The sequence below is a fragment of the Drechmeria coniospora genome, chromosome 01 (assembly GCF_001625195.1).
Source record: "Drechmeria coniospora strain ARSEF 6962 chromosome 01, whole genome shotgun sequence".
Taxonomy (NCBI): domain Eukaryota; kingdom Fungi; phylum Ascomycota; class Sordariomycetes; order Hypocreales; family Ophiocordycipitaceae; genus Drechmeria; species Drechmeria coniospora.
Window position 1 is genome coordinate 549,575 of NC_054389.1, and position 22,653 is coordinate 572,227.

General features: G+C 58.6%; 6 protein-coding genes across 6 annotated transcripts; 3 read left to right on the forward strand and 3 right to left on the reverse strand.

The window, feature by feature from the left end:
• Positions 1 to 1,697: 1,697 nt before the first annotated feature.
• DCS_00134 (uncharacterized protein) lies at positions 1,698 to 3,913 on the reverse strand (the record flags this gene model as incomplete). Its single annotated transcript, XM_040797476.1, has 2 exons — positions 1,698 to 2,390; positions 2,444 to 3,913. The coding sequence occupies 2 exons, from the start codon at positions 3,911 to 3,913 to the stop codon at positions 1,698 to 1,700; spliced, it is 2,163 nt and encodes a 720-aa protein (XP_040658359.1).
• A 2,079-nt stretch (positions 3,914 to 5,992) lies between these two features.
• On the forward strand, positions 5,993 to 7,107 carry DCS_00135 (uncharacterized protein; the record flags this gene model as incomplete). Its single annotated transcript, XM_040797477.1, has 2 exons — positions 5,993 to 6,382; positions 6,472 to 7,107. The coding sequence occupies 2 exons, from the start codon at positions 5,993 to 5,995 to the stop codon at positions 7,105 to 7,107; spliced, it is 1,026 nt and encodes a 341-aa protein (XP_040658360.1).
• A 645-nt stretch (positions 7,108 to 7,752) lies between these two features.
• On the reverse strand, positions 7,753 to 9,758 carry DCS_00136 (uncharacterized protein; the record flags this gene model as incomplete). Its single annotated transcript, XM_040797478.1, has 3 exons — positions 7,753 to 9,181; positions 9,241 to 9,529; positions 9,587 to 9,758. The coding sequence occupies 3 exons, from the start codon at positions 9,756 to 9,758 to the stop codon at positions 7,753 to 7,755; spliced, it is 1,890 nt and encodes a 629-aa protein (XP_040658361.1).
• Positions 9,759 to 11,674: 1,916 nt separating this feature from the next.
• DCS_00137 (glutamate carboxypeptidase) lies at positions 11,675 to 13,349 on the forward strand (the record flags this gene model as incomplete). The annotated part of the gene is made up of 2 exons (XM_040797479.1): positions 11,675 to 13,104; positions 13,169 to 13,349. The coding sequence occupies 2 exons, from the start codon at positions 11,675 to 11,677 to the stop codon at positions 13,347 to 13,349; spliced, it is 1,611 nt and encodes a 536-aa protein (XP_040658362.1).
• Positions 13,350 to 16,108: 2,759 nt separating this feature from the next.
• On the forward strand, positions 16,109 to 20,610 carry DCS_00138 (lysophospholipase; the record flags this gene model as incomplete). Its single annotated transcript, XM_040797480.1, has 11 exons — positions 16,109 to 16,274; positions 16,325 to 16,754; positions 16,833 to 17,380; positions 17,467 to 17,811; positions 17,889 to 18,326; positions 18,406 to 18,711; positions 18,808 to 19,121; positions 19,544 to 19,894; positions 19,963 to 19,998; positions 20,073 to 20,476; positions 20,526 to 20,610. 11 exons carry the CDS (start codon positions 16,109 to 16,111, stop codon positions 20,608 to 20,610), a joined length of 3,423 nt encoding a protein of 1,140 aa, XP_040658363.1.
• Positions 20,611 to 20,967: 357 nt separating this feature from the next.
• DCS_00139 (yippee family protein) lies at positions 20,968 to 21,873 on the reverse strand (the record flags this gene model as incomplete). The annotated part of the gene is made up of 1 exon (XM_040797481.1): positions 20,968 to 21,873. One exon carries the CDS (start codon positions 21,871 to 21,873, stop codon positions 20,968 to 20,970), a length of 906 nt encoding a protein of 301 aa, XP_040658364.1.
• Between the last annotated feature and the right edge of the window lie 780 nt (positions 21,874 to 22,653).

The window sequence follows — 22,653 nt, forward strand, 5'->3', positions numbered from 1 at the left end:
CCCTTCCGGTTTAGTATGTAATTAAGCTTCCTACCTTTTTCGGTTTCTCGTATCCAGGATTTATGTAACCTCGTATTCCTGTTTCATGCTTGGTCTTGGCTCCGTATTGTTGTCCACCCTATCCTATAGTAGTTTGGCAATTTCCCTACGGTATCATAACCAAATTCAGCGCATAATACTCTAGTCGCGTTAAGCAGGGCCCGGCACAAGTACAGGGCGATGAAGCCGACGCCGAGGCTTGTCGTGACAAGCGAGGAGATGAATAGCCACGGGACGGCGGCGACTGAGAGGCTAAAGCGCCATACGATGAGGAAGAGGACTGATGTTCTGGCGAGGAGCAGGCCCGTTGCAGGACGTCGTAGCCGAAGCCTTTGGTTAGCAAGGACGAGGCCATCGGCAGTATGAATAGCAAAACGACGACCGAGGTGGAGTTGATAATGGTCGAGTATATTCGATGGACCTTGCCAATGGCTAGTAGACAGTTAAGGTTACAGCCATGTTACAGCCACTAATATAGGTCAAACAGATAATACCTGATGCAACAGAGGAAAATGGGGTCCGCCCGGACTAGGGCAACAACGAATCAAGGATCGTAAGATGGGACAGAATCAATCTATTGGTGTTCTTCTTGATGATGTTGTTGCCAACCACGAGGTGTCCTCTGTGCCTGCTTACGTAGGCGCAGATGTGGACGCCGTTACGTAACCAACTACCCGGACTTTAACCCCGTTACAGGCCCGTTGGCGCGTCGGCGCGACACCACCTTGTACGACTGTACCTATAATGTTGCTTTATTAAATAGGAGCATACGTCTTTAATGAAATAGCCTTGATTTCTACACAAGAGATTTCGGCCATAGTGGCCTTTTTCTAATGAGCGTCTTCCTCACTGTTGGCCTCCTTGGACACAGTGGCCTCTGGAAGGAAGCTTTGCGCCCCTTGTGGGTCTGCTCGGATTAAACCTATTCCGAGCTCTCATGCATCTAATCGCATGATTAGTGTGACAGTATAACATATATGGGGGATATCATTCCTATACACTTACTCAAGACAAGGATTCTACCAGTCGTATCTGTGTTCCACATACGTGACTATCTTGTTGTATGGTAGAGTAGAGCGTGGCCTGCACGCACCGTTAGCCGAGCGACCTTGCGCCTCCTTCTCTTGCCGGGTTCGTCGTGTGTGCTTACGGTGGACTAGGTCAAGCCGAAGCGCTTCGTTATGTATTGCAAGAGGTTATACGACATGTTGAGCTTAACGGGCGAGAACAGGGTGTAGGCGGCCATGAGAATCATGACGTTCTTCGAGGCAAAGATAAATCGCCAGATGTACGACACATCATTCCGCTTGACACTCCGTACTCCCTACCACGAGCAGACCTGCTGCAGCCAGCTGACGGACGGATGGAAATCGACGTCGTCGTCGTCGTAGCACGGCCAAGGCCATGCATGTGCCGAGGCCATGCCGCGTGCTTCGATCGTCGCCGTCATCGTCCTCGTCCCACTCCCTCGCCCGCATCGCCGCTCAGAGGCACGTCGTCATCGTCCTCGTCCCACTCCCTCGCCCGCAGACAAGCCCGACGTTCCTCAAGCCTCCCCATTTCTGCGCTCTCCATGTCAGCCGCCGCTTCCGCCACGGACGGCACGGCAGTGCCCCGACGTACCATGACTCCGTAGAGGCCGACGACGTGCCGGCTCCTCACGCGAACCCGTCGGTTCGGACGACGGTGCATTCCCTCTGGCCCGGGCGCCTTGGCCAAGTACCCAAAGGCTTGCCTGCGGCCAAAATTCGTGAGAAGCTGTCGATTAGCCTCTCAGCATGTGCTCCTCCCGCCGCCGCGCCGTGGCGATTTCTCACCTGAAAGCCTTCGAGGCCGACGGTGCCGCTGTATCTCGTGTCGAGGCCCACCAAAGCCTCGCCGCGCGCGTGGTGCACGTCGAAGAAGCTCGTTCTCCTCGAGTGCCCCTCGTCGTCGTACCATTCGGCGGGCGAGCCCGACGCCTCCGGTACTTCCCGGGAGCCCGACGCCTCCGGTGCTTCCCGGGAGCCCATCGTCTCCGGTGCGTGGCTGCCGGCGGGCGAGACGAAGGCGACGGAGAGGCCGACGATCGCCCCGCCACGACCATGGTGTGCTTCGATCCTGAGCCTCGAGCCCGGGCCCGAGCCGGACAGCTCACGGAACATGATGATGCAGAACGGCGTCCGACCCTGGCCGCCGGGCGACGAGTGCAAATCCCGCAGGTCTATTCCTTCAAACGACACGTTGGGGGGCGGCATCCTGGGAAACCAGCTGGCATTGTCCCGAGACGGTCCCAGCTCCGTCCGAGAGGTGTCCCTGCGCGGGCCGGCCTTGTGCCCGTCCGATATCGCCAGAGAAATCATCTTCAGCCCCTGCAGGCCAAGTCAGCGCACCGAGGGACGAAGTGTCCGACATGTCCACCCACGTCGAAGGCGCCTCGGAACCAGCAAAGGGGCCGCGCCTCGCGGCCGTCCCGACGGGGCAGCACGAGCTTCCTCACGGGCACGCCTGCGTGGTCGCCAACCCAGTTGGATTGATGACCCGAGTCGTAGAGGATGGCGATGCCGCGCACGCCGAGGCCGTCGTGCGCCACGAGGAACCCTTCCGGCTGGGCGTCTTTGTCCGGGCCGGCGTCGAGGCGATGGCTTTGGCTTGGGTGGAGATGCCCCATCGTATGGATCGGATGGATGTAGCCGTCGGCCGTTTCGAAGCAAACACCGCTGACCCAGCACCGACCGGAAATGCGAACCACGGAGACGTGGGCGGAGACGAACTCGGCCTCGAGATGGAAAAGGCTGATGTTGCAAGGCTTCACGCCCTGGCCGCACGGAAGGGCGCGTAGCTCAACCACGTGATCGGCCGCCACCCATTCGACGTCGGACCCGTCGACGTCGGCGTCGTCGACGGCGTCGCCGACGGCGATGCAGCTGTCGCCGGGGTGTCGGTCGCGTATCTGCGCCAGGACGTCGCACCACCAGCCGAGGATCCGCCACACCCTCGCCCTGTTCCGCATGCCATCTTCCCGGGACAGGGCCTTGAGACCGAGGTATATCGACTTCCAACGGCCTCGAAACATGCGCCGCATGCCCGGGCGTTGCGCTTCGATGACGTGCTGGAGCTCTCGTCCGCGACGGAAACGAGAGTGGAAGAAGCTGTCGGGGAGGTCGAAGCCGGCAAGCGCACGGGATGCTCTCCGCAGGCTCACGACGTCGGGGGATGCCAGTTCGTGGACGAGGCACCGAAGCACCTCGTCGGGCAAGCTTCGAAACGGGTCGCGGCCGGCCGTCTGGGTTCCGAGACGGAGGCGCGTGCGGGACGCCGGCGACGGCCGAGGCTCTCGGTCACGCAGGAGCGAAAAGATGCGACGAATTTCGGCCACGACGTGCGGATCGTGCCGCTCCGGTCCCGGCACCGGCCACGGCTTCTCCTCGAGGGGGCCATCCGACGTCGTCTCGTGCTCGGCACGAGCTTGGGTCGAGAACGGCTCGTCGTGCAAGCCGCCGTACCCGTGGCCGAACTGGATCAAGCCTCGCGCCTGCGGAAAGGAGGTCAAGACGGCGAAGACGAGTTCGCGGTCGAAAGTCGCCGGCGGCGCCACGGCTCCGAGCATGTCCCAGCAGGCGGCGTGGAAGACGAAGCCGAAAGGACGCCAATGGAAAAGTGCCGTGTGGCCCGTCGGATTCGCCGGAGTCGAGGCGAGCCAAACGAAGAGCTGGCCGAGATGGAGCGGCACCGCCGACGTCCTCTCCATGACGGGAGTCAGCCATATCTCGGCGGCGCCGGGAGCGTACGTGTAGACTGCCATCCGGTGAGCGAGCACGACGGCGCAGGCGAGACAAGAGGCACCCACGCGCGCGGCATCGGGACGCCCAAGGCAGGTGGCTCGACTGGACATGCTCTATCGTGAAGCCGCATAGTGCGCAATGCCAGAGGGGCAGCGCTGCTCGTAGAAGGGGGTCAGCACAGAAGGCCCGTCCGGCAAAAGGGAACGTCCGTCCCACGTACAGGCGCTCGCGAGAGTCATCTGCATCTTGAGCGAATCCTTCGGTGCGCTTCGAGTCGGCTCGCTGGCGGTGTGGCACCGACGACCGACAGGGCCCGCGAGGCGGCCAGGACAGCTTTATACCCGTCGGCCACGACAAAACTTGAAAGTCAACGAGGCCGCCGTCGTCGTCGCGTCTCGTGCCGCTCCGTCATGCATGTGCGTTTGCATGCCAGGCTTGTGCATGCCAGGCTTGCGTATGCCTCGGCCTCCTGTGGCCATGTTGCTTCGACAAACGTGGACGAGATGCACGAGTCGACGCAAAAGCGACAAGCTTCGCCGACGAGACCATGGCTTCTGGCGGTACCGAGTCGAAAAAAAGCAAGCGTCTGGCTCGTGCGAGCTTGGGACATGGCAAGCAGTCACCCTCGCAAGCGGTAGGTCGATATTAGAGTTGGCACTGCAGGTCGCCTCGGGCTGCAAGGCGGGCATTAGCTTCACGGCGGGAAGGATGGGTGCGTGATGGGAGGGAAGAGGAGGAGGGGGGACGGGGAGCCGCGAGAGAGGGTGAACTGCATGGTGAAGATGGTGAGCTGGCTAGTGTGCTCTGCGGTCGATCTGGAAGGTTTTCGCAGCTCCGTCCCTGCCGACTCTGGATGAGGTTCTTTTGCATACCATTCACGGCTGCCTGCTGCACATGTAGGTGCCGTTTGCCGTCGGCCGAGTGCTACGCCTACACACCTTTAGTAGGTAGCCATAGCGCCGTACAGGCATGTGCATGTACGCGATTGAATTCAAACCAACCTGAACGAGGCGTCAAGATGGATGAATCACCGGCATCACGGTGCTGCCGGGACGCAAGCAGCTGTCTTTAGCAGGCCGCGGCCAGTCCGTAGCTGTCGGTGGCCAGCTCGGCCGATGACACGACGACAAACGCCTAGGAGCCGGCAGCGGAGGGAAAGTATATCATGAATTGCCTACTGTAGGTGCATATACAGTAAGTAGACGACGAACGTGGAGCGAGTCCTGCGAGTGCATGTATCTTGTGATTCTGATTGTCATCGTGACCGTGACTTTGTCAGCACAGTATGTGTACAGTAGGGGTACGGTAGGTGCACAGTAGGTGTACAATAGGGGTACAGTACAGTAAGTAGGTGCACAGTAGGTGTAGTATGTAGGTGCACAGTGGGTGTAATAGGTGCACAGTGTGTGTAGTAGGTGCACAGTAGGTGTAATAGGTGCACAGTAAGTGTAGTAGGTGCACAGTAGGTGTAGTAGGTGCACAGTAGGTGTAGTAGGTGCACAGTACTTAGGTGTAATAGGTGCACAGTATGTGTAGTAGGTGCACAGTAGGAATAGTAGGTGCACAGTAGGTGTAGTAGGTGCACAGCAGGTGTAATAGGTGCACAGTAAGTGTAGTAGGTGCACAGTAGGTGTAGTAGGTGCACTGTAATAGGTGCACAGCTGGTGTAGTAGATGCACTGTAATAGGTGCACAGTAGGTGTAATTGCCGAGTACAGTAGGCGTACTAAATAAATTGCATCAAGCATCAACTGTATTGTAGGTGCACTAAATACATTGCATCACGAAACTACATGTACTTCTCCCAGATGGTGGGGGGCAAAAATAACCAGCACAGGCTATGCCGTCGGCGGGCTGTTGCATCGTCGCTCTATTAATCGTCCCTCCCCCCCCAGCCGATTCTCAAGCTGCCGTACAGTGAGGTTAGTGGACAAGTAGTGGTGTGCAAGTAAAATTCTAGGCATGTATGTACTGTAAATACAGGCACGCAGGTAATATTTACAGGCACTTGCACGTACTTGTGCACGACGGCGGAGACAGAGTCACGATCGATCCGGCAAAGACACCATCGAAATTCCTCCACGAGAGCCGATTCTCGGACGCCAACCCGTCCTACGCTCCTCTCGTCCCCTTCGTCCCTCGCGTCTTCTCCCCCCCCCCTCCGCCGCGAGATAGAGGAACACGCTGGCCATGTCGTCCGCTCTCGTCTCCGCCGACGACGCTCTCGAGCCTACGCTCCAGTCCCTCCTCGACCAGCGCTCGCTCCGTTGGATCTTCGTCGGCGGCAAAGGCGGCGTCGGCAAGACGACGACCTCGTGCTCGCTCGCCATCCAGCTCGCCCGCGTCCGCCGCTCCGTCCTCCTCATCAGCACCGACCCGGCGCACAATCTCTCCGATGCCTTTTCCCAAAAGTTTGGCAAGGAGGCCCGCCTCGTCAACGGCTTCGACAACCTCAGCGCCATGGAGATTGATCCCAACGGCAGCATGCAGGACCTGCTCGCCGGCCAGCCCGAGGCCTCGGACGACATGAACGCCATGGCCGGCGGCATCGGAGGCATGATGCAGGATCTCGCCTTTGCCGTACGTCGTCCTTGGCCGAGCCGCGTGAACCCGTGCTCGAGCCGCGCCGTGCCTTGCCCTGCTGACATGCCCCCCTCCCGAACCTGCAGATCCCCGGCATCGACGAGGCCATGTCGTTTGCCGAGGTCCTCAAGCAGGTCAAGTCCCTCTCGTACGAGACCATCGTCTTCGACACGGCGCCCACCGGCCACACGCTGCGCTTCCTGCAGTTCCCCTCGGTGCTCGAAAAGGCCCTCGCCAAGGTCTCCCAGCTCTCGTCCCAGTACGGCCCCCTCCTCAACGGCTTCCTCGGCTCCAACGGCGCGCTGCCCAACGGCCAGAACCTCAACGAGATGATGGAGAAGCTCGAGTCCCTGCGCGAGACCATCGCCGAGGTCAACACCCAGTTCAAGGACGCCGAGCTCACCACCTTTGTCTGCGTCTGCATCGCCGAGTTCCTCTCCCTGTACGAGACGGAGCGCATGATCCAGGAGCTGACGAGCTACGGCATCGACACCCACTGCATCGTCGTCAACCAGCTCCTGTTCCCCAAGAAGTCCAGCGACTGCGACCAGTGCAACGCCCGCCGCAAGATGCAGAGAAAGTACCTCGACCAGTACGAGGAGCTGTACGCCGAGGACTTTAACGTCGTCAAGATGCCCTTGCTGGTCGAGGAGGTCCGCGGCAAGGAAAAGTTGGAAAAGTTCAGCGGCATGCTGGTCGAGCAGTACGTGCCGCCCGAGTAGCCTCGCGCGGAGCAGGATTGGGACGGGGAGCAACGGGGTGTGTGGGCCGAGAAGACAACGACCGGCCTTGCCGTTACGCACGGCGTTGACGTGGACCGACGTACGCATGGCATAGAGTAATGAGGATTCATTTTGGCCCTTTTACTGACGCTGCTATTCCATCTACACGCGCTCTGCATGCATCACCCTGTATGCACCACCCTGGATGCACCGCTCCGGATGCACCACCCACGACTCGGCACCTCCGTCGCAGCCGCGCATCCGTCTCACGTATTCCAGGCACACCATCGAGTCACCTTGGACAATATGAGTTCTTGCCTGACCTGCTCCGTCGAGGAGAGCAAACTAGCTAGCTTCCTCTGAAGCAAGTGATGTGACCCTTCGGCCCCCAAACGCCGGATCCGTGCCCGCAAATCCCGCGTCTCGCCGAGGGCCTTGAAACCGATCCAACAGCAACCAAAATCAACACCAATCAAGCGGCATGCCAACCTTGATTTTCATGATGCAGATGCAACGCTAACATCCCCTAAATGAGATAGATGCGAGGCCTTTCTTTCACGCGGCGGGCGGGGAGTGGCCGTGAAGATGCGAGGCCTTCCTTTCACGCGGCGGGCGGGGAGTGGCCGTGAACCATGCCGACGATGCTCACAACTCTCTGTAGTCGCTTGGCCGCGCCCTCCGCTGCTTGTTTTGATGTCTGTGGGGGTTGATCGGCTTTCGGAAGTAGGCGTCTTCGTCGTCGACGTTTGCTTGCTGCCCAAAGTTGGCTCCGTTCTGGAATCCGCCCATGGCGCCCATGCCGTTGCTCATGGGGCCGCCGCCCATGGGGCCGCCCGGCATGCTCATGCCGTTCATGCCGTTCATGTTCATGCCGTTCATGTTGTTCATGCCGTTCATGCCGTTCATGCCCCATCCGCCGTTCATGCCGCCAAAGCCCGGCATGCCCATCATCGGCATGCCCATCATCGGCATGCCCATGCCCATGCCCATGCCCATGTTGGGCGGCATGCCCATCATGTTGGGCATCATCGGCATGCCGTTGAACATCATGTTGGGTATGCCCATGTTGGGCACGCCATTGTTCATCATGTTGGGCATGCTGTTCATCGCCTGCTGCTTCAGCATCGCCTTGGGACCTTTGGGGATGTTGGGGTTCTCGAGGACATCCGTCGCCGGTCGCTTCTTGGCATTGGGGATGATGCCTTCGGCCGATTTCGCCTCTGCGGCCTTGTCGGCTTCGGCCTCGACGCCTTGGCCTCCGCTCTTGGCCTCGGCGACCTTGGGGGGGGATCGGGCGGTCGTGGGCGCCGGCGTCGGCGACTTGGTTGCTTCCTTGGAGTCTGCGTCGTTCGCTTCCGTCTTGTCGGAATCAAGCGTCGGCTGAACTTGCTGCGCATCCGGCTCGGCCGGCTCGGCCGCCGTCACGGGCTCGGGCTTTGGCGACTCGCGGGGCGTCTTGGCCGCCTCCCTCTCCTTCAGGTACTCCTGAATCCTCCTCGACGTCTCCTCGTCGGGAATCAAGTCGTCGATCAGTACTCCTTCGGTCTGGCAGGCAGGGCAGACGAAGTCGCTTTCGATGACTGCATTCGTTATGCAGTCATTACAAAACGTCTTCTGGCAGCACGGGGTCTTCATTGGTTCTATGAACATCTTCCTGTCAATCGAACACTCGAGCCCGCGCTCCTGCACCTCCTTGTTCTCAGCAAGCACCTCCTTGTCGGGTCCCGAGGATTTGGTCTTGGCCTGGAAGCGCTCCCAGGAGGCCTTGTCCGGTTCGGCAATGACAAAGTCTCCCTCGGCGTTGACCATGATGCCCGAGGGCCTCTTCGACTCGTCGCCGTCGGACTGTGCCATGACGACGGCCTTGTCGACCTTTTGCAGGAAGGAACGCGGGATGCCCGTGGTTCGCTTGACGCGGGGCCGGTTGTCGAATTCGGGATCGTCGTTTGTCGGGCACATCTGGATCCAGTGGCCCTTGTTGCCGCATCGATAGCAGATGTAGCCGGCGGGTGGGTCGTGGTCTGGTACGTTGGCGGGTCGCTTGATGCCGCCCTTGTTGAAGACGGGCGCCTGGCTGTTGGCATCAGGGTTAGCAACGATGACGCTTTCCCGCATGCTTCTGAGGACACTTACTGGGACATCTCTTCCTGCTGAGCAGACCACTGCTCGCTCTGGGCGGCGAACATGGCCGCCATCTTCTCCTCTTCCGTCATGGCCGAGTTCATCTGATTGATGGCGCTCGCGCTGGGTTTGGCCGCCGTCGCTTTGGCCGCCTGTTCCCTGCGACCCGAGTTCTTGGCCGACACGGGAGCCTTGCCGGAGATGTATCGGGCGGCGCGGCCGGCACCTGGCTTGGCTGCCGGTTGGCGCCGTGCTATGACCGTGGTGGATCTCGGAACGATGGTGGTGTCGTCGTCGTATTCTGGAGCGCAAGGGTTAGCGTCGCGGAGCCGGCCGACAGGTGAAGGATGCGACATACCATCGCTGCCGTCGTCGGTGTAGATGAAGAGGTCAAAGTCGGTTCCATCGCCGAGGCCACTCTTGCTGATGATTTCACGCTTTAGCTCGAAGACAGATATACCAGTGCCGTCAAACTCGACACGAGTGGGCTCCTTTTGAGACTTGAACTTGAAGAAAACGGAAGACGACATGTCTGCGACGGCAGGCCTCCCGTTTACGAGGAATCAAACCTCGAGGTGTAGAGCCGAGTCGTCGACGATTGAGGCCGACACGGCGGAATCAAGAGCAGGCAGCAAGGGTACGTGTTTTCAGTCGCACTGACAAGACAATGGGGGAAACGAGAACCTATGATTTTTTTTTCAAGACGCGCCTTGATTTTTTTGCCCTCGCTCGTATCTTCTTTGTTGCACGTCGGTTGCTCGCTTTTTTTTTTCAGATCAGTTTGAACGAAAAATTCAATTTTGATTGTACTTGAGTGAAAAGACAAGTCGTCAATAGGGTCAGAGGGAGAGAATATAGGGAGTACAATGGGCCTAAGCCAGCAAAGATCAACGGTTTTGACAATCCTGGTTCCTCCTCGCCACCAGAAATCACCGCGACAATCTCTGCGCCACGCAATGCCACTTGTCAGTAGAGACGCACGGTATCCAGAACCTCGTTTCCGATGTATCCCAAAGAAACGTGGATCGGACGATCATGCACTGGGGACGACGGCGTCGACGGGAGGGACAGGGCGGTCGGTCGAAAAGTTGTTGGGAGAGGACGCTAGGCGCTGGGACAGACGACTTTTTTTGCCGCTTCGGCGACGGCAATGTCACCGGAAGGATTTTGACGCTGGAAAGAACAGTCACCGGAAGTCAGATGTGATGGGACTGGCGACACGACGATGGGGACGCTGGGTGGTGATGGGGAGGGTGGCGAAATGAGGTGGATGCAGGAGGAAAGCGGAGGGAGCGAGAACTGAGCGGGCACGAGCGTTCTTTATGAAACCAGGGCGGTGTTGGCCAAGGCAGGCAGGGCGAAGGATGACTAAGTCAAGAGCGGATGGGGTGGCGGAACGGCGGCTCAACTGATTGCCCGGCGAGAACAGGTATGGACCCTGAAGAGGTTCCTGGATCTGTACTTGGGAGGGTGCAAGTACATGTATTGTGTGCTAAGTTGCGTATAAGTACTTGAAACTCTACGTGCGAGTGCAGGCGTATACATGTAACACTAGCGAGTGCAAGACGGAATTCAAGTACAACTACTTTGTGAACTAGCGCACACATGTACCTGTAAGTGCTTGAAATAGCTTGCACTTGTACCTTTAACTTGTGCTTACTACTTTAAGTATGTACTTTAGTACGGAGTAAGTTCTTTTACTTGTATTACTGTAGTTGTGCATGTGAAATTAATTAGTATGTGTGCGGTGCATGTACTGTACATGTCCTGTCCATGTACTCCCCACACGTACTTGCAGTATAAGTACATGCAAGTGTTGATGTGGCACATGTAAGTATGTACAGCATCAGCACTCCGTCATACTTGCTGTAGGTATACAAGTAAATCAACAAGCGCACTGCATTCACTGAACATGAGCCCTGAAAGTGCATTTCCTGCCCTTGAACATGCTCCTGCTGGTACGGAGTACAGACTTCACAGTCAAACTGATGTACTTGCATGCTCTCTCACTTGCCATTCGTACCTGATCTGAACAGGGTGCTTGGCAAGGGCAGCGTGCCGACCAACGGCTGGGAGAGATTCAAAGCGTTGGTACTTGTACAGTACATGTGCAGTACATGTACAGCACATGCACTTACTTACCTGAACAAAGGAATCAGCCAATCCCTATTGGCCGCGAGCGCCGCACCTAGCCGAACGACCGCTGGAGCTGTTGGGGCGCCATTTGCTGGTCGTTGGGCAGCAGCGTCACAATGTGTCAATGGATGCACTCGAGCTCCCCCGCCAAACTCAGCACCGCCAGATGGAGAAGGAGGAGAGAGAGCGAGGGTAAGCGGCAACGTGAGATATTTTACGGCGCGCACGGAGTATTATTACTCCGTCCTCGTACCGGCTCGTCATCCTCAGGCCAGCAATCCTCAGGCCAGCAGCCTTGCCCCGCACCATCATGCGGCACACCTCGGCCGTCCTCTGCTCTGCCTCCCGAGCGTCCGTCTTGACGAGAAGAGGAAGCCCGTTTGTGCCATCCAGCCGCTCCTCTCCGACCATCATCCGCTCCTCTCCGACCGTCATCCGCTCTCGCCGCCCGTACCTCACAGACTCCCTCCGCAGTCACCAAGCTAGAAAGATGGCTCCCCAGCTCGACTCGTACTTTAAGCAGGTCGACGCCTCGGCCGACGACTTTGTCGAGCGTCTCCGCAAGGCCGTCGCCATCCCCTCCATCTCGGCCGAGGATGCCCGCCGTCCCGACGTCGTCCGCATGGGCGAGTGGCTCGCCGGCGAGCTCAAGTCGCTCGGCGTCGAGGTCGAGCTGCGGCCGTTGGGCAAGCAGCCGCACAAGGAGCACCTCGACCTCCCTCCCGTCGTCCTCGGCCGGTACGGAAACGACAAGAGCAAGCGCACCATCCTCGTCTACGGCCACTACGACGTGCAGCCGGCGGACAAGAGCGACGGCTGGGCGACGGAGCCGTTCGACCTCAAGGTGGACGACAAGGGCCGCATGTTCGGCCGCGGCTCGACCGACGACAAGGGCCCCGTCCTGGGCTGGCTCAACGCCATCGACGCGCACCAAAAGGCCGGCGTCGACTTTCCCGTCAACCTGCTCATGTGCTTCGAGGGCATGGAGGAGTACGGCTCCGAGGGCTTGGACGACCTCATCGTCGCCGAGGCCAAGAAGTTCTTCGCCGACGCCGACGCCGTCTGCATCTCGGACAACTACTGGCTCGGGACGGAGAAGCCGTGCCTCACCTACGGCCTGCGCGGCTGCAACTACTACTCGATCGAGGTGTCGGGCCCCGGCGCCGACCTCCACAGCGGCGTCTTTGGCGGCACCGCGCAGGAGCCCATGACGGATCTCGTGCGGCTGCTCGGGTCGCTCGTCGACACGCACGGCAAGATCCAGATCCCCGGCATCATGGAGCAGGTGGCGCCCGTGACGAAGGAGGAGGAGAGCCTCTACGACGGCATCTCCTTTACCATGGACAACATCTTCGAGTCCCTCGGCAGCCAGACGACGATCCACGACGACAAGAAGAGCACGCTCATGGCACGTTGGCGGTACCCCTCGCTCTCCATACACGGTGTCGAGGGCGCCTTTTCCAGCCCCGGCGCCAAGACGGTGATCCCCGCCAAGGTGGTTGGCAAGTTCTCGATCCGAACGGTGCCCAACATGGACATTGACACGACCAACGCCGCCGTCTTCCGGTACGTCGAGGAGCAGTTTTCCAAGCTCGGCAGCAAGAACACGATGAAGGTGTTTGCCCAGCACACGGGCAAGTGGTGGGCCGCCTCGCCGAAGCACTGGAACTTTTCCGCCGCGGCCAAGGCGACGGAGCGCGTTTGGGGCGTGAAGCCCGACTTTACGCGCGAAGGTGGGAGGTAGGTGACGGGCGACGCCCACGACCGGAGGAGCCGTCGGATCTCACGCTAATCCACCTCGCAGCATCCCCGTGACGCTGACGTTTGAGGAAGCGACGGGCAAGAATGTATTGCTGCTGCCCATGGGCAGCTCGACGGACGGCGCACACTCCATCAACGAGAAGCTGGACAAGCGAAACTACATTGAGGGCACCAAGCTGCTGGGCGCCTACCTCCACTACGTCGCCGAGGAGCCGCAATCGTAGAGGAGAGCTCCCCGGGGTTGATGCGCACGGACAAGGCGACGCCAACGAGAGCTGCACCGCCGCCCCGGCTTGGATGAGATTGTGTGTATGGATATCAGCGCCGCCTACCGAGCAGGTTCGTACGGGCTTGCGTCTACATTCGTACGAGCTTGCATCCACATGGTGGTCGTCGGGCCCTTTTGCACAATCCGGGGCATCCATCGCATTTCTGCGCCGTTCATTGCATCTACGTACGCTGGCAGCGGCCCAGCTTTCGATGGACATGGGCAGCAACCGTGTCACGTTTCCCACTACCCGGTGTTGAATAGAAGTCGGAGAATTCGATTGCACCATGGTGCATGTAATTTTCGATGCGCAGCAGCATTCGTTGGCACCTTGCCCACGTCGTCGAGAAGATGGTCGATACATGGGCGTCGGGTCCGTCGATGGCCCTGGTCCGCACTTGATACGGCGGGAATCAAGCATTTTGACCGGGTGCATGGAGTACTTTGGTGTTTTCGAATGCCGTCCGGTGTAGAACGAAGTATGTACGTCAAGTACGGCGTACCACAGTATGTGGCAAAAGGTATTTGCCTACCCTTAGGTACCACATTCCCAGTCCAATCTAACCTAATGGAAAATGGTACCTCAAGGTAGGCAAATACTTTCTGCCCCCCCACTGTAGGTGGGTGGTTCGCCAGTACGGATACCGTCGTGGAGCAGCTCTGCTTGCACTGTACGCAGAGCAGTGCAAGTACGTGTATCCAAGTACAGTGCAAGTAGTTGTAGGTGTACGGAGTACAGTGATTACCTAGTAGTTGTATTACTCCGTACATAATATACTGTACTGTACTCCGTAGTGTACATGTACTTGTGCAACTACTGTACTGTAGGTGTACTCAGGTGTTTACATGTCAGTGCAGGCAAAGGATAATAGATAATACAAGAGCATCCCTGCAATAATAACGAAAGACTCACCTGAGGATGTGCTTGTCCTGTACGGAGTACTTACAGAGTACTTGCAATAATATTAACTTGGTCCGGAGCACTCGTTTCTGTAAATGATGTAATAATACTCCGTACACTTACAGGTAATACTGTATACACAGCTACTGCAGACAAGACAACGCAAGTACATGTATACTGTGTTACAAAGTGCAAGTACTCCGTATTAGTAGGCACTTCATTCATGCAGGTACCTAGACTTGGTACGCCCACTTGTACCTGTGCGTACAGCGTACGCCTACGAGTGCTCTGTAGCTGTACTGTACACGTGCAGCACCACGTCCAGTCACGTCCACCAACGGTACTCACATGTATACTTCAGTGCACCTGAGCACATGCATGAGCATCCCGAGGATGCATGGAATATGCAGCTCAAGTTGCCATCTTCAATGCCGGACTAGTAATTCTTTAGCGGACAGCATCCATACTGGGTTCCTGTAATGAAGGGATCCCTGGCAATCGATGATCCACAGCACCCAGGAACTACTGTGCAGTATGTATTCTGTACATGTACCGTGCTCCGTACAACTAGTTACTAGGTAATAATACATGTACAGTGCTCCGTACAACCAGTTACTACTAGGTACCTGGTAATAATACATGTACAGTACTAAGTTACAGTACAGCGTACGGAGTATTTAGGTATACTAGCACTTGCAAGCCACATACTTACTAACTTACTAACTTACTGTACACTTACAACTGCCCCTTACGCCTACAACTACTTACACTGTATTACCCCGTACGCTTGATTGAGCACTAGGTACCTAGTACCTAGTACTCCGTATACATGCAAGTGCTTGTACTCCGTAGTGTGCTGCTTGTACCGCACCAGCACTGGGGATCCCATCATCGTACTGGTAGTAGGTTAGAAAAGAGCTTACAAGTACTTGCTGTACTGCGTACGTTTTCCGTATTACACCTGCAACGCACCTACAAGTACTGTAGGTAAGTAGGTGTGCAGTGCACCGTACTCTGCAATTACGTCAGAGTGTACTAGAATAATTACTACGGTACGTAGTAATACCTAGTACTCCGTACTTGCTACTAGGTACCTAGTAGTAATATCCGGCACTGCACAGTATCAAGTTCCAAGAGTGAATAGGACTGACATGTACCTAGTACTTACCTAGTACATGTAGTATCACCACAGCGCATGCACACACAGGTACAGTACTTACGACTCCCTACCTTAGTAGTAGGTAAGTAGGTACAGTCTAGGTGGTTACTACTAGGTACTAAGTACTAGGTATGTAGTATGCCGGTACTTGGCTTCGCAAACTAGGTACTAGGTACCTACCTAGTAGGACCCAGGAAATACTCCGTACTATTATGTATCAACATGCTGCAGTGGGTACCTACTTGTATGGCATTGCCAACCGCCGCTGGCAATATTAATGCCAACGTCCTTGTAGCAGTGAGCATACGAGTAAGTGTTTGTCACTAACCAGCGCTCGTGCAAGTACTTACGGTATATATTTAGGCTGGAACTTTGCCGCAGGATTTACTAGTTTGGTGCCATGATTTGGTTGGGCCGTCGCGAGAGCTCGGAAGCTGCGAGAAAATTGCCCACAGTGTGTATACTGTACTTGCCCATCTACTATTAAGTACTACATCATCCGACTGCTGAACATCGATCCCATGCTCCGACACACGACACGTTGAAAACAATAACCGCCCTCTCTTGTGCCGTTGCCCTCCCTCGTGACCGTTGACCAGATTCGCTCGCTCGAGACAGAGGTACGAGAAACAGGGCGAGACGTTTGGGGAGGAGCATGAGAGCTTCGTCTCTCGCCCTCGTTGCAAGCACTGTCCTCGGCCTTCAACATGTCGCCGCCGGCAAGATTCTTTTGCCGGCTGGCGGCGACCCGACGGCGGTAGAGATGTCGACCGATGCTCGCGTCGTTCGGCATGGAGCGGCGGCCGATGGCAGCAATGCTGGTAAGCACGGCAAGACGGCCGCTTCTGATGTAGCTAACATGGGTGGCCAGTGGTGCTGGATGACGCGGCCGAGGCAAAGTCGCTCGATCGACGAGACAAGCAAGATCCTCTTCCGCCCGATGAACTCATCAAATGGATGGTGGAGAACAATGTGCGAAACGACTGCTTTTTCGTCACTGCTGCCCACCTCCTTGACACTACCGTCGAGGACATTTCGAGACGGGCTGGCGTTCCCCTGCCGAGGCCTGGAGTCGGTGGCATCTCGCTCGCCGAGATGTTCACGGCTCTCGAAACCCTTGGTCTCCGCTTCCGCGCGTACACATTTCAAGGCACAGACGAAACGACCGGTCATGGTACGCCTTCGGCAATGCGCTGCCGTCCGGGAAGGTCTGCCTTTGCCGGCCCTACGGGGCGTCGTGTGGATGTCATGGGCTTGGCCTACACTCGCCCGGATGGGTCTGGACACGTCGTCATCATCCGGTACGTCGAAAGAATCGGATGACGGACGGAGACGACAGTGATGTCGAGGAGAGAGAGTGTGTGTGCAAGCTGACCAAGGCACGCCTTCGGCACGAGCAGAAACGCCGGCACGCCATACGCTCGCTGCCTCGATTTCCAAGCAAAACCAGGCGGTCTCGACGTGACCCGCGAGGTTCGCAGGTCAAACGTCTGCGCCTACTTCTACGTCGACTTTCGAACTTCTTCGGGCGCCTACGTGACGGGCCGCAGGGAGAGTGTGGAGCAGATGAACCAGCGGGCGCGGCTGGACTCTGCCGAACCGATGGACTACGAGCCGTCGGGTGACGAGCCCGGTCCATCCTCGGCCGGGGAGCCGATGGAGGTGGATGAGCCTCCAGGCGATGGCAGCGATGCCGTCGCCGTGACGGAGGAACCGAATTCTTCCCTGCTGCCCACGGACGTGGTCCGAGACGCCAGCTCCGGCGGCGTCGACCTCTCAGCCCTCAGCCCCGAGACGAGCAACAGGATTCTCACCGACCAGCTGTCCCAGAGCGCCTGCGCCGCCATGATTTCCCTCGGAATCATCTACACCTGGCGTCATCAACAAAAACGATGGATCACGGAAGGGCAAAAGTCCACGATTCACAGTAAGGACCTACCTTGCGACGCCTTCCGCCGTCCTTGGCGTTTCATCATCGCTCGCGTCGAGGAGAGACACTGACGTGGCGGGCAGAGAACAACTGCAAGGTGCTCAAATCCATGGTGAGACCCTGGAGCGACCGAAACGCACGATGCAGCCGCATGTCGAATCTCGAGTTCGGCTTTGCCCTGTCCAATGATCGTTTCTCCGGCACCTACGACGCCCTCCAGGCCACGCTCGAGGGCCCAGCCGGTTCGGTCACGGTTCCCATCGCCGAAGGACCGTCGGCCGGCTTTTCGACTTGGATACCGGTCGATCTGAAGTCGGCCTTTGGTTCGGATACCATCGACATTCATGCCATCAAGAAGATTAGTCTTTCTGCGAGGGGACTATTTTTCAAGCTGCTTGGCGCGAGGAATGACTGGCTCAAGGTCCAAGGTATGGTGCCATCACCACGGGTCATGACCACGGATCATGGGACATTTCTTGGAGACTAACCGGGAGCCTCGACGCAGACATTGCCCTACGCGCACGATGCGCCACGCCAGGCTTTGACGTGGAATACCACCGACTGACGGGGCTCAATACATGGTACCAGCATCCGGGTGGATGGTTTCTCGCGCCCTTTGAATGGAAGTCTCTTGCGACGTTTGACGTCGGCCCGAAGGACTGGAACATGACCCCCCCCTGCGACACCATCAGGAGCCTGCATTATGAACTAAAGGTGGCCAACAAGGCTTGGGCCGGCACCGGTGATGGCTTGTCCTTCACCCTCCAAGGAGCCAAAGGAAGGATAGCATTCGCCGGACCGATCAAGGCCGGATACTCGACAAGTGGCATGGTCGACATGATGAATATGTTTGGCGCCAAGACGGTTCAAATCAGCGCCGTGAGGCAAATATCCCTGCTGGAAGATTTCAGAGGCTTTGTACGAGACCGATGGTTGTTGGAAGGTTTGTCATTTCCTCGCCCCCCTCGGTTCCACCCAACTCGGCTGCACACTGTTGAGGAGGAGATTGACGAAAGGTGCAGGCATCACGTTGACGGCCGGTTGCGCGAATCTACCAAAGCAAGCAATGGCCATGAAAAAATTCCAAACGGAATATCGATGGCTCGGGGGGGACGCTTCCAACGGAACTGTTTGGACCGGCGACATGGGACCTGAAGACTGGATGGCCGTTTCGGAGACGGAGACGGAGACGGAGACGGAAACGAAAGAAGGCGAAAGACGAGAGACGGAATTGCAAGAGGCGGCCATGAAGGACAGCCACGGCCCCCCCTCTGCGGACGAGGGAGGGAAGCAAGAAGAAACAGAGCAGCCTGGCCATACGTGGAACTGTGGGTTGTGGTGCCACACGTCCCATCACTGAGGTCGGGTGTGCGTATGGATGGATGTCTATGCTTGGCATGCATGAAGTCGGCGGTCGACTCGAGGTCGATCTGTCGACTTGACCTCCTCCTTGCCGTGGTTCTCATGGCGAACATGCATGAAGTCGGCGGCCGACTCGAGGTCGATCTGTCGACTTGACCTCCTCCTTGCCGCGGTCCTCATGGCGAACGAGGGCAGCGCGGGCGCGACCTCGGCCTCGGGGGAAACGAACAAGAGGGCGATTTCGAGGATAGCAAGCGCAGGTACGAGAGCCAACGGCAAGATGGCATGGCGCGGGACAGAAGCAGTTCGATGCAGCTTTCAAGAGAGTGAAGGAGGTTCGGTTCGGACTGCGGGCTTTATGCATGTCTGGTCCAGGGTAAGTTGGTGTAAGGTGTACATACCAAGTAATTTAAGTGTACTTGTACTTTGTACTGTAAATAGGTGAACAAACTTGTACTCTATGCTTGCTTGTAAAGTACACATTGAGTACGGGGTGCTGTAAATACGGAGTACTTACTCGTGATAGACTGATAGGGTGAATAATTGTATTAATTAATACAAGAAATGAAGAATAATATACTTAATACTCCGTAAAATGCCCATAATAGGCTTGACGGGTTTGGATCCACATTGTCAGTCAGACAGGTTCGGAGTAATTAACGTTTAGCAATTAATATTTAGTAATTAATACAAGTATTAAATTATTAAATTGCAACCCTCGACGGCTTCCCCACCACCAAGATCAATGCCCTCCAACACCACCCCCTCGCGCAACCTACTTGTACTCGTACACGTCAGCTTCGTATGCTAAACCCGAGGCTGCTCTTTGCTCTCGCCTGCGCTCTTCCCGTCTTTGCCCTTCTCCTATCACACCTCGGCGTGTACAAGTCGCCGTCGGCCGAGAGCGCGACCGACTCGTCATCCTCCTCCGCACCCCCCACGGCAGACGTCATGTCCTCGTCGGTCCGCCGAGCGGCACCTCTGGTGTTCCCCGCCATCAGCCGGCACACGGCCACGGTCATCTTCATCCACGGCCTCGGCGACACGGGGGCGGGATGGGCCGACGCCGTCGAGCACTGGCAGCGGAGGCAGCGGCTGGGCGAGATCAAGTTCATCCTGCCCAACGCGCCCGTGATTCCCATCACCATGGTCCGTCGCCGCCCCGGGCACTCTGCTGCCTCTCGGGAGGGTCAAGGGTGAGCTGACGAGGCGGGCAGAACAACGGCTTCCACATGCCGGGCTGGTTCGACATTGTACGTGCACCCCAGGCAGCCTGTGCCTCTCGACCTTGACGTCGGCGCGCGCCGCTCACTCACGGCACCGCCAGAAAACGCTCGGCAACGCGGCCGCCTCGCTGGATGCCAAGGTGGACGAGGACGCGGCCGGCATCCTCCAATCCCGCGCCTACGTCCACTCCCTCGTCGAGGAGGAAATCTCGGCCGGCATCCCCTCGGAGCGCGTCCTCCTCGGCGGCTTCTCTCAAGGCGGCGCCATGAGCATCTTTGCCGGCCTGACGGCGCCCGTCAAGATTGGCGGCATCGTCGGCCTCTCCTCCTGGCTGCTCCTCAACCAGACGTTTGGCGAGCACGTGCCCGCCGGGGACATTAACAAGGCGACGCCCGTCTTCATGGGTCACGGCGACCGCGACCCGCTCGTGCGCCACGAGCTTGCGCAGGCGAGCGAGAAGGCGTTGAAGGGCATGGGATACGGCGTCACGCTGAAGACGTACAGGTGAGTGCATCGTCTCGGACGAGATGGCAGTCACTGACGTCGGAACCAGGGGCATGGAGCACTCGGCCTGCCTCGAGGAGCTCGACGAGGTGGCCGCCTTTATCGAGTCCAGGCTCCCCCCCCAAGGCAAGTAAGAGCGGTCCGCGCCGCCGGTGCCGCCGATGCGGGGCGAGGCGGTGGACGAGAGGCAGGACGGTGACGAGGAGGCGAGCGAGGGCGGGCGCGGCAACGAGGAGTGAGGCGATTTTGCCGTACGGATAGAAACAGGAAAAAGTAGGTGCGAGCTGTGCAGGCCTTTGCCGCCCGTCACACAAAGAAAGACAAGGGTATACTGTAGGTCTCCATCCATCATCTGAGGCCGTCACATGACGTGTCCAGACCAACGAGAGTCGCGGGGCAGCAGCTGGGGGTTGGGGGTTGGGGGCACCGACGGCTTGTCCACGGACGGCGGCTCGAGCACCGGTGTCGGTGGCGAGATGCATTCCTTGAAATCACAGCCCATGAGCCGCCGTTGTCATCGTCACCGTCGCCGTCGTCGTCGTCGCCGCCGCCGCCGCCGCCGAGTGCTGCCGCCGTGCGATGGTCTGCTTCCTCCGCTTCGCCACGGTTTCGGCATCCCACACGCCGGCAAAGATGTCCTCGCACTCGTCCTCGTCCTCGGAGTCGAAGACGACAAGGTCATCGTCGCCCTCGTCGCCGGCCGTCGAGTCGGGCGTGGCGTCGGGGACGTCGACGTCCTCCCAGGTGCGATGGGTCATGACGCGCTCGACCTCGAGGATGTACTTGCCGACCTTGTACTTTTGCGACTGCTCGCGGGCGTCGACGTACTTCCAGCCCAGCTTGCGCGAGCACGTGGCGCAGCAGATGTCGGCGACGACGTGCCAGCCGGTGACGAGCTGGCGGTCCTCGCTGCGGCCGACGCGGATGTTGACGAGGTCGAGCCTGTCCTTGCTGGGCCTCTGCTGCTGCTGCCGCCGCCGCCGCTGCTGATCCTGCGGCGGCGGCGGCTGCTTTTCGGGCGGCGTCGACTCGGGCGGCGGCGGCGCGACGAGAAAGGCACGGCCGTAGCGCCCCGTGAAGCCCTTGGATATGATCTGCGAGGCGAGCGCGAGGTCGGTCGAGCAGTTCATGCAGCGGAGGGTGTCGGGTGCGGCGCGGGCGAGCCGGCCACCGGACGGCGGGGCGGCGACGTGGCGGGAGATGAAGGAAGCATCCTCCGGCGGCGAGCCGTTCGCCGACGAGGAGGCCGAGGCTGCCGTGGGCGAAAAGGGCGGCGGCGGCGACGACGACGAAGAAGGCGTCTCCGACCGCCGACGCTGCCGTCCGAGCTTGAGGGTCGGAAGCAGGAAGCTCGGGAAGACGGGCCTCGTGGCCGAGATGCGGCTGTCTCGCGGCATGGCGTGGCGTGCGTCGTGCTGTCAAGTCAAATCACAACACATCGGCCGGACCGGTCGAGGCGAGTCATGCCACCGTGCCGTACGCTCGCCGGGACGGACCGACCGTGCTGGGCTTCGCACCGTACGTCGACGCAGACGACTCACCCGGCCAAGCGAGGTGCGGTGCGGGTGATGATGGACGCGGAGACGACGTCGTCGACGACACCATGGGATATGGGAGAGGAGACGAAGACGACACGCTCGGCGAGTGGTGCGTCGAAGTCGAGGAAGGGGAAGAGAGCGGCAGCGACGCAGGTGCGATGAAGGCGACGGAGAGGAGGCAAGGACGGATACAGCGATATAACGTCTAGCTGTATTCGCACCTAATACCGCCCAGCGAGCTACAGTGGGTAAGTAAGTAAGTACGTACCGGCCGGCCCCTCTCATGTGAGCTTTTGTCTGCATGACCAACGGCCGACGCCAACGGCCAACCCCGCCCCGCACTGTGCCTCCCTAGTCCGCGCCTCGAGGTCTACATTCGCCATAGGCATCCCAGCCGGTCGGGGGACCATGTGCGAACCCGTACCTGCGGTTGGTTAGTCGTTGGTTCACGAGCCCGCGACGGCGCCGGGGGGGGGGGGGGGCCAAGCGGTTCCCCGTTTCTGCCGCTGCCAGGAGGATGCTGAAGGGCGCAGGGTGGCCCGGCCAAGACGAAACGAGCGGCCAGCCCAGTACCGTCGTCGGCACTTCATGTACCCTGCGATACCTGCACCTACATGCGCAAGCACGGCGGCGGCCGGC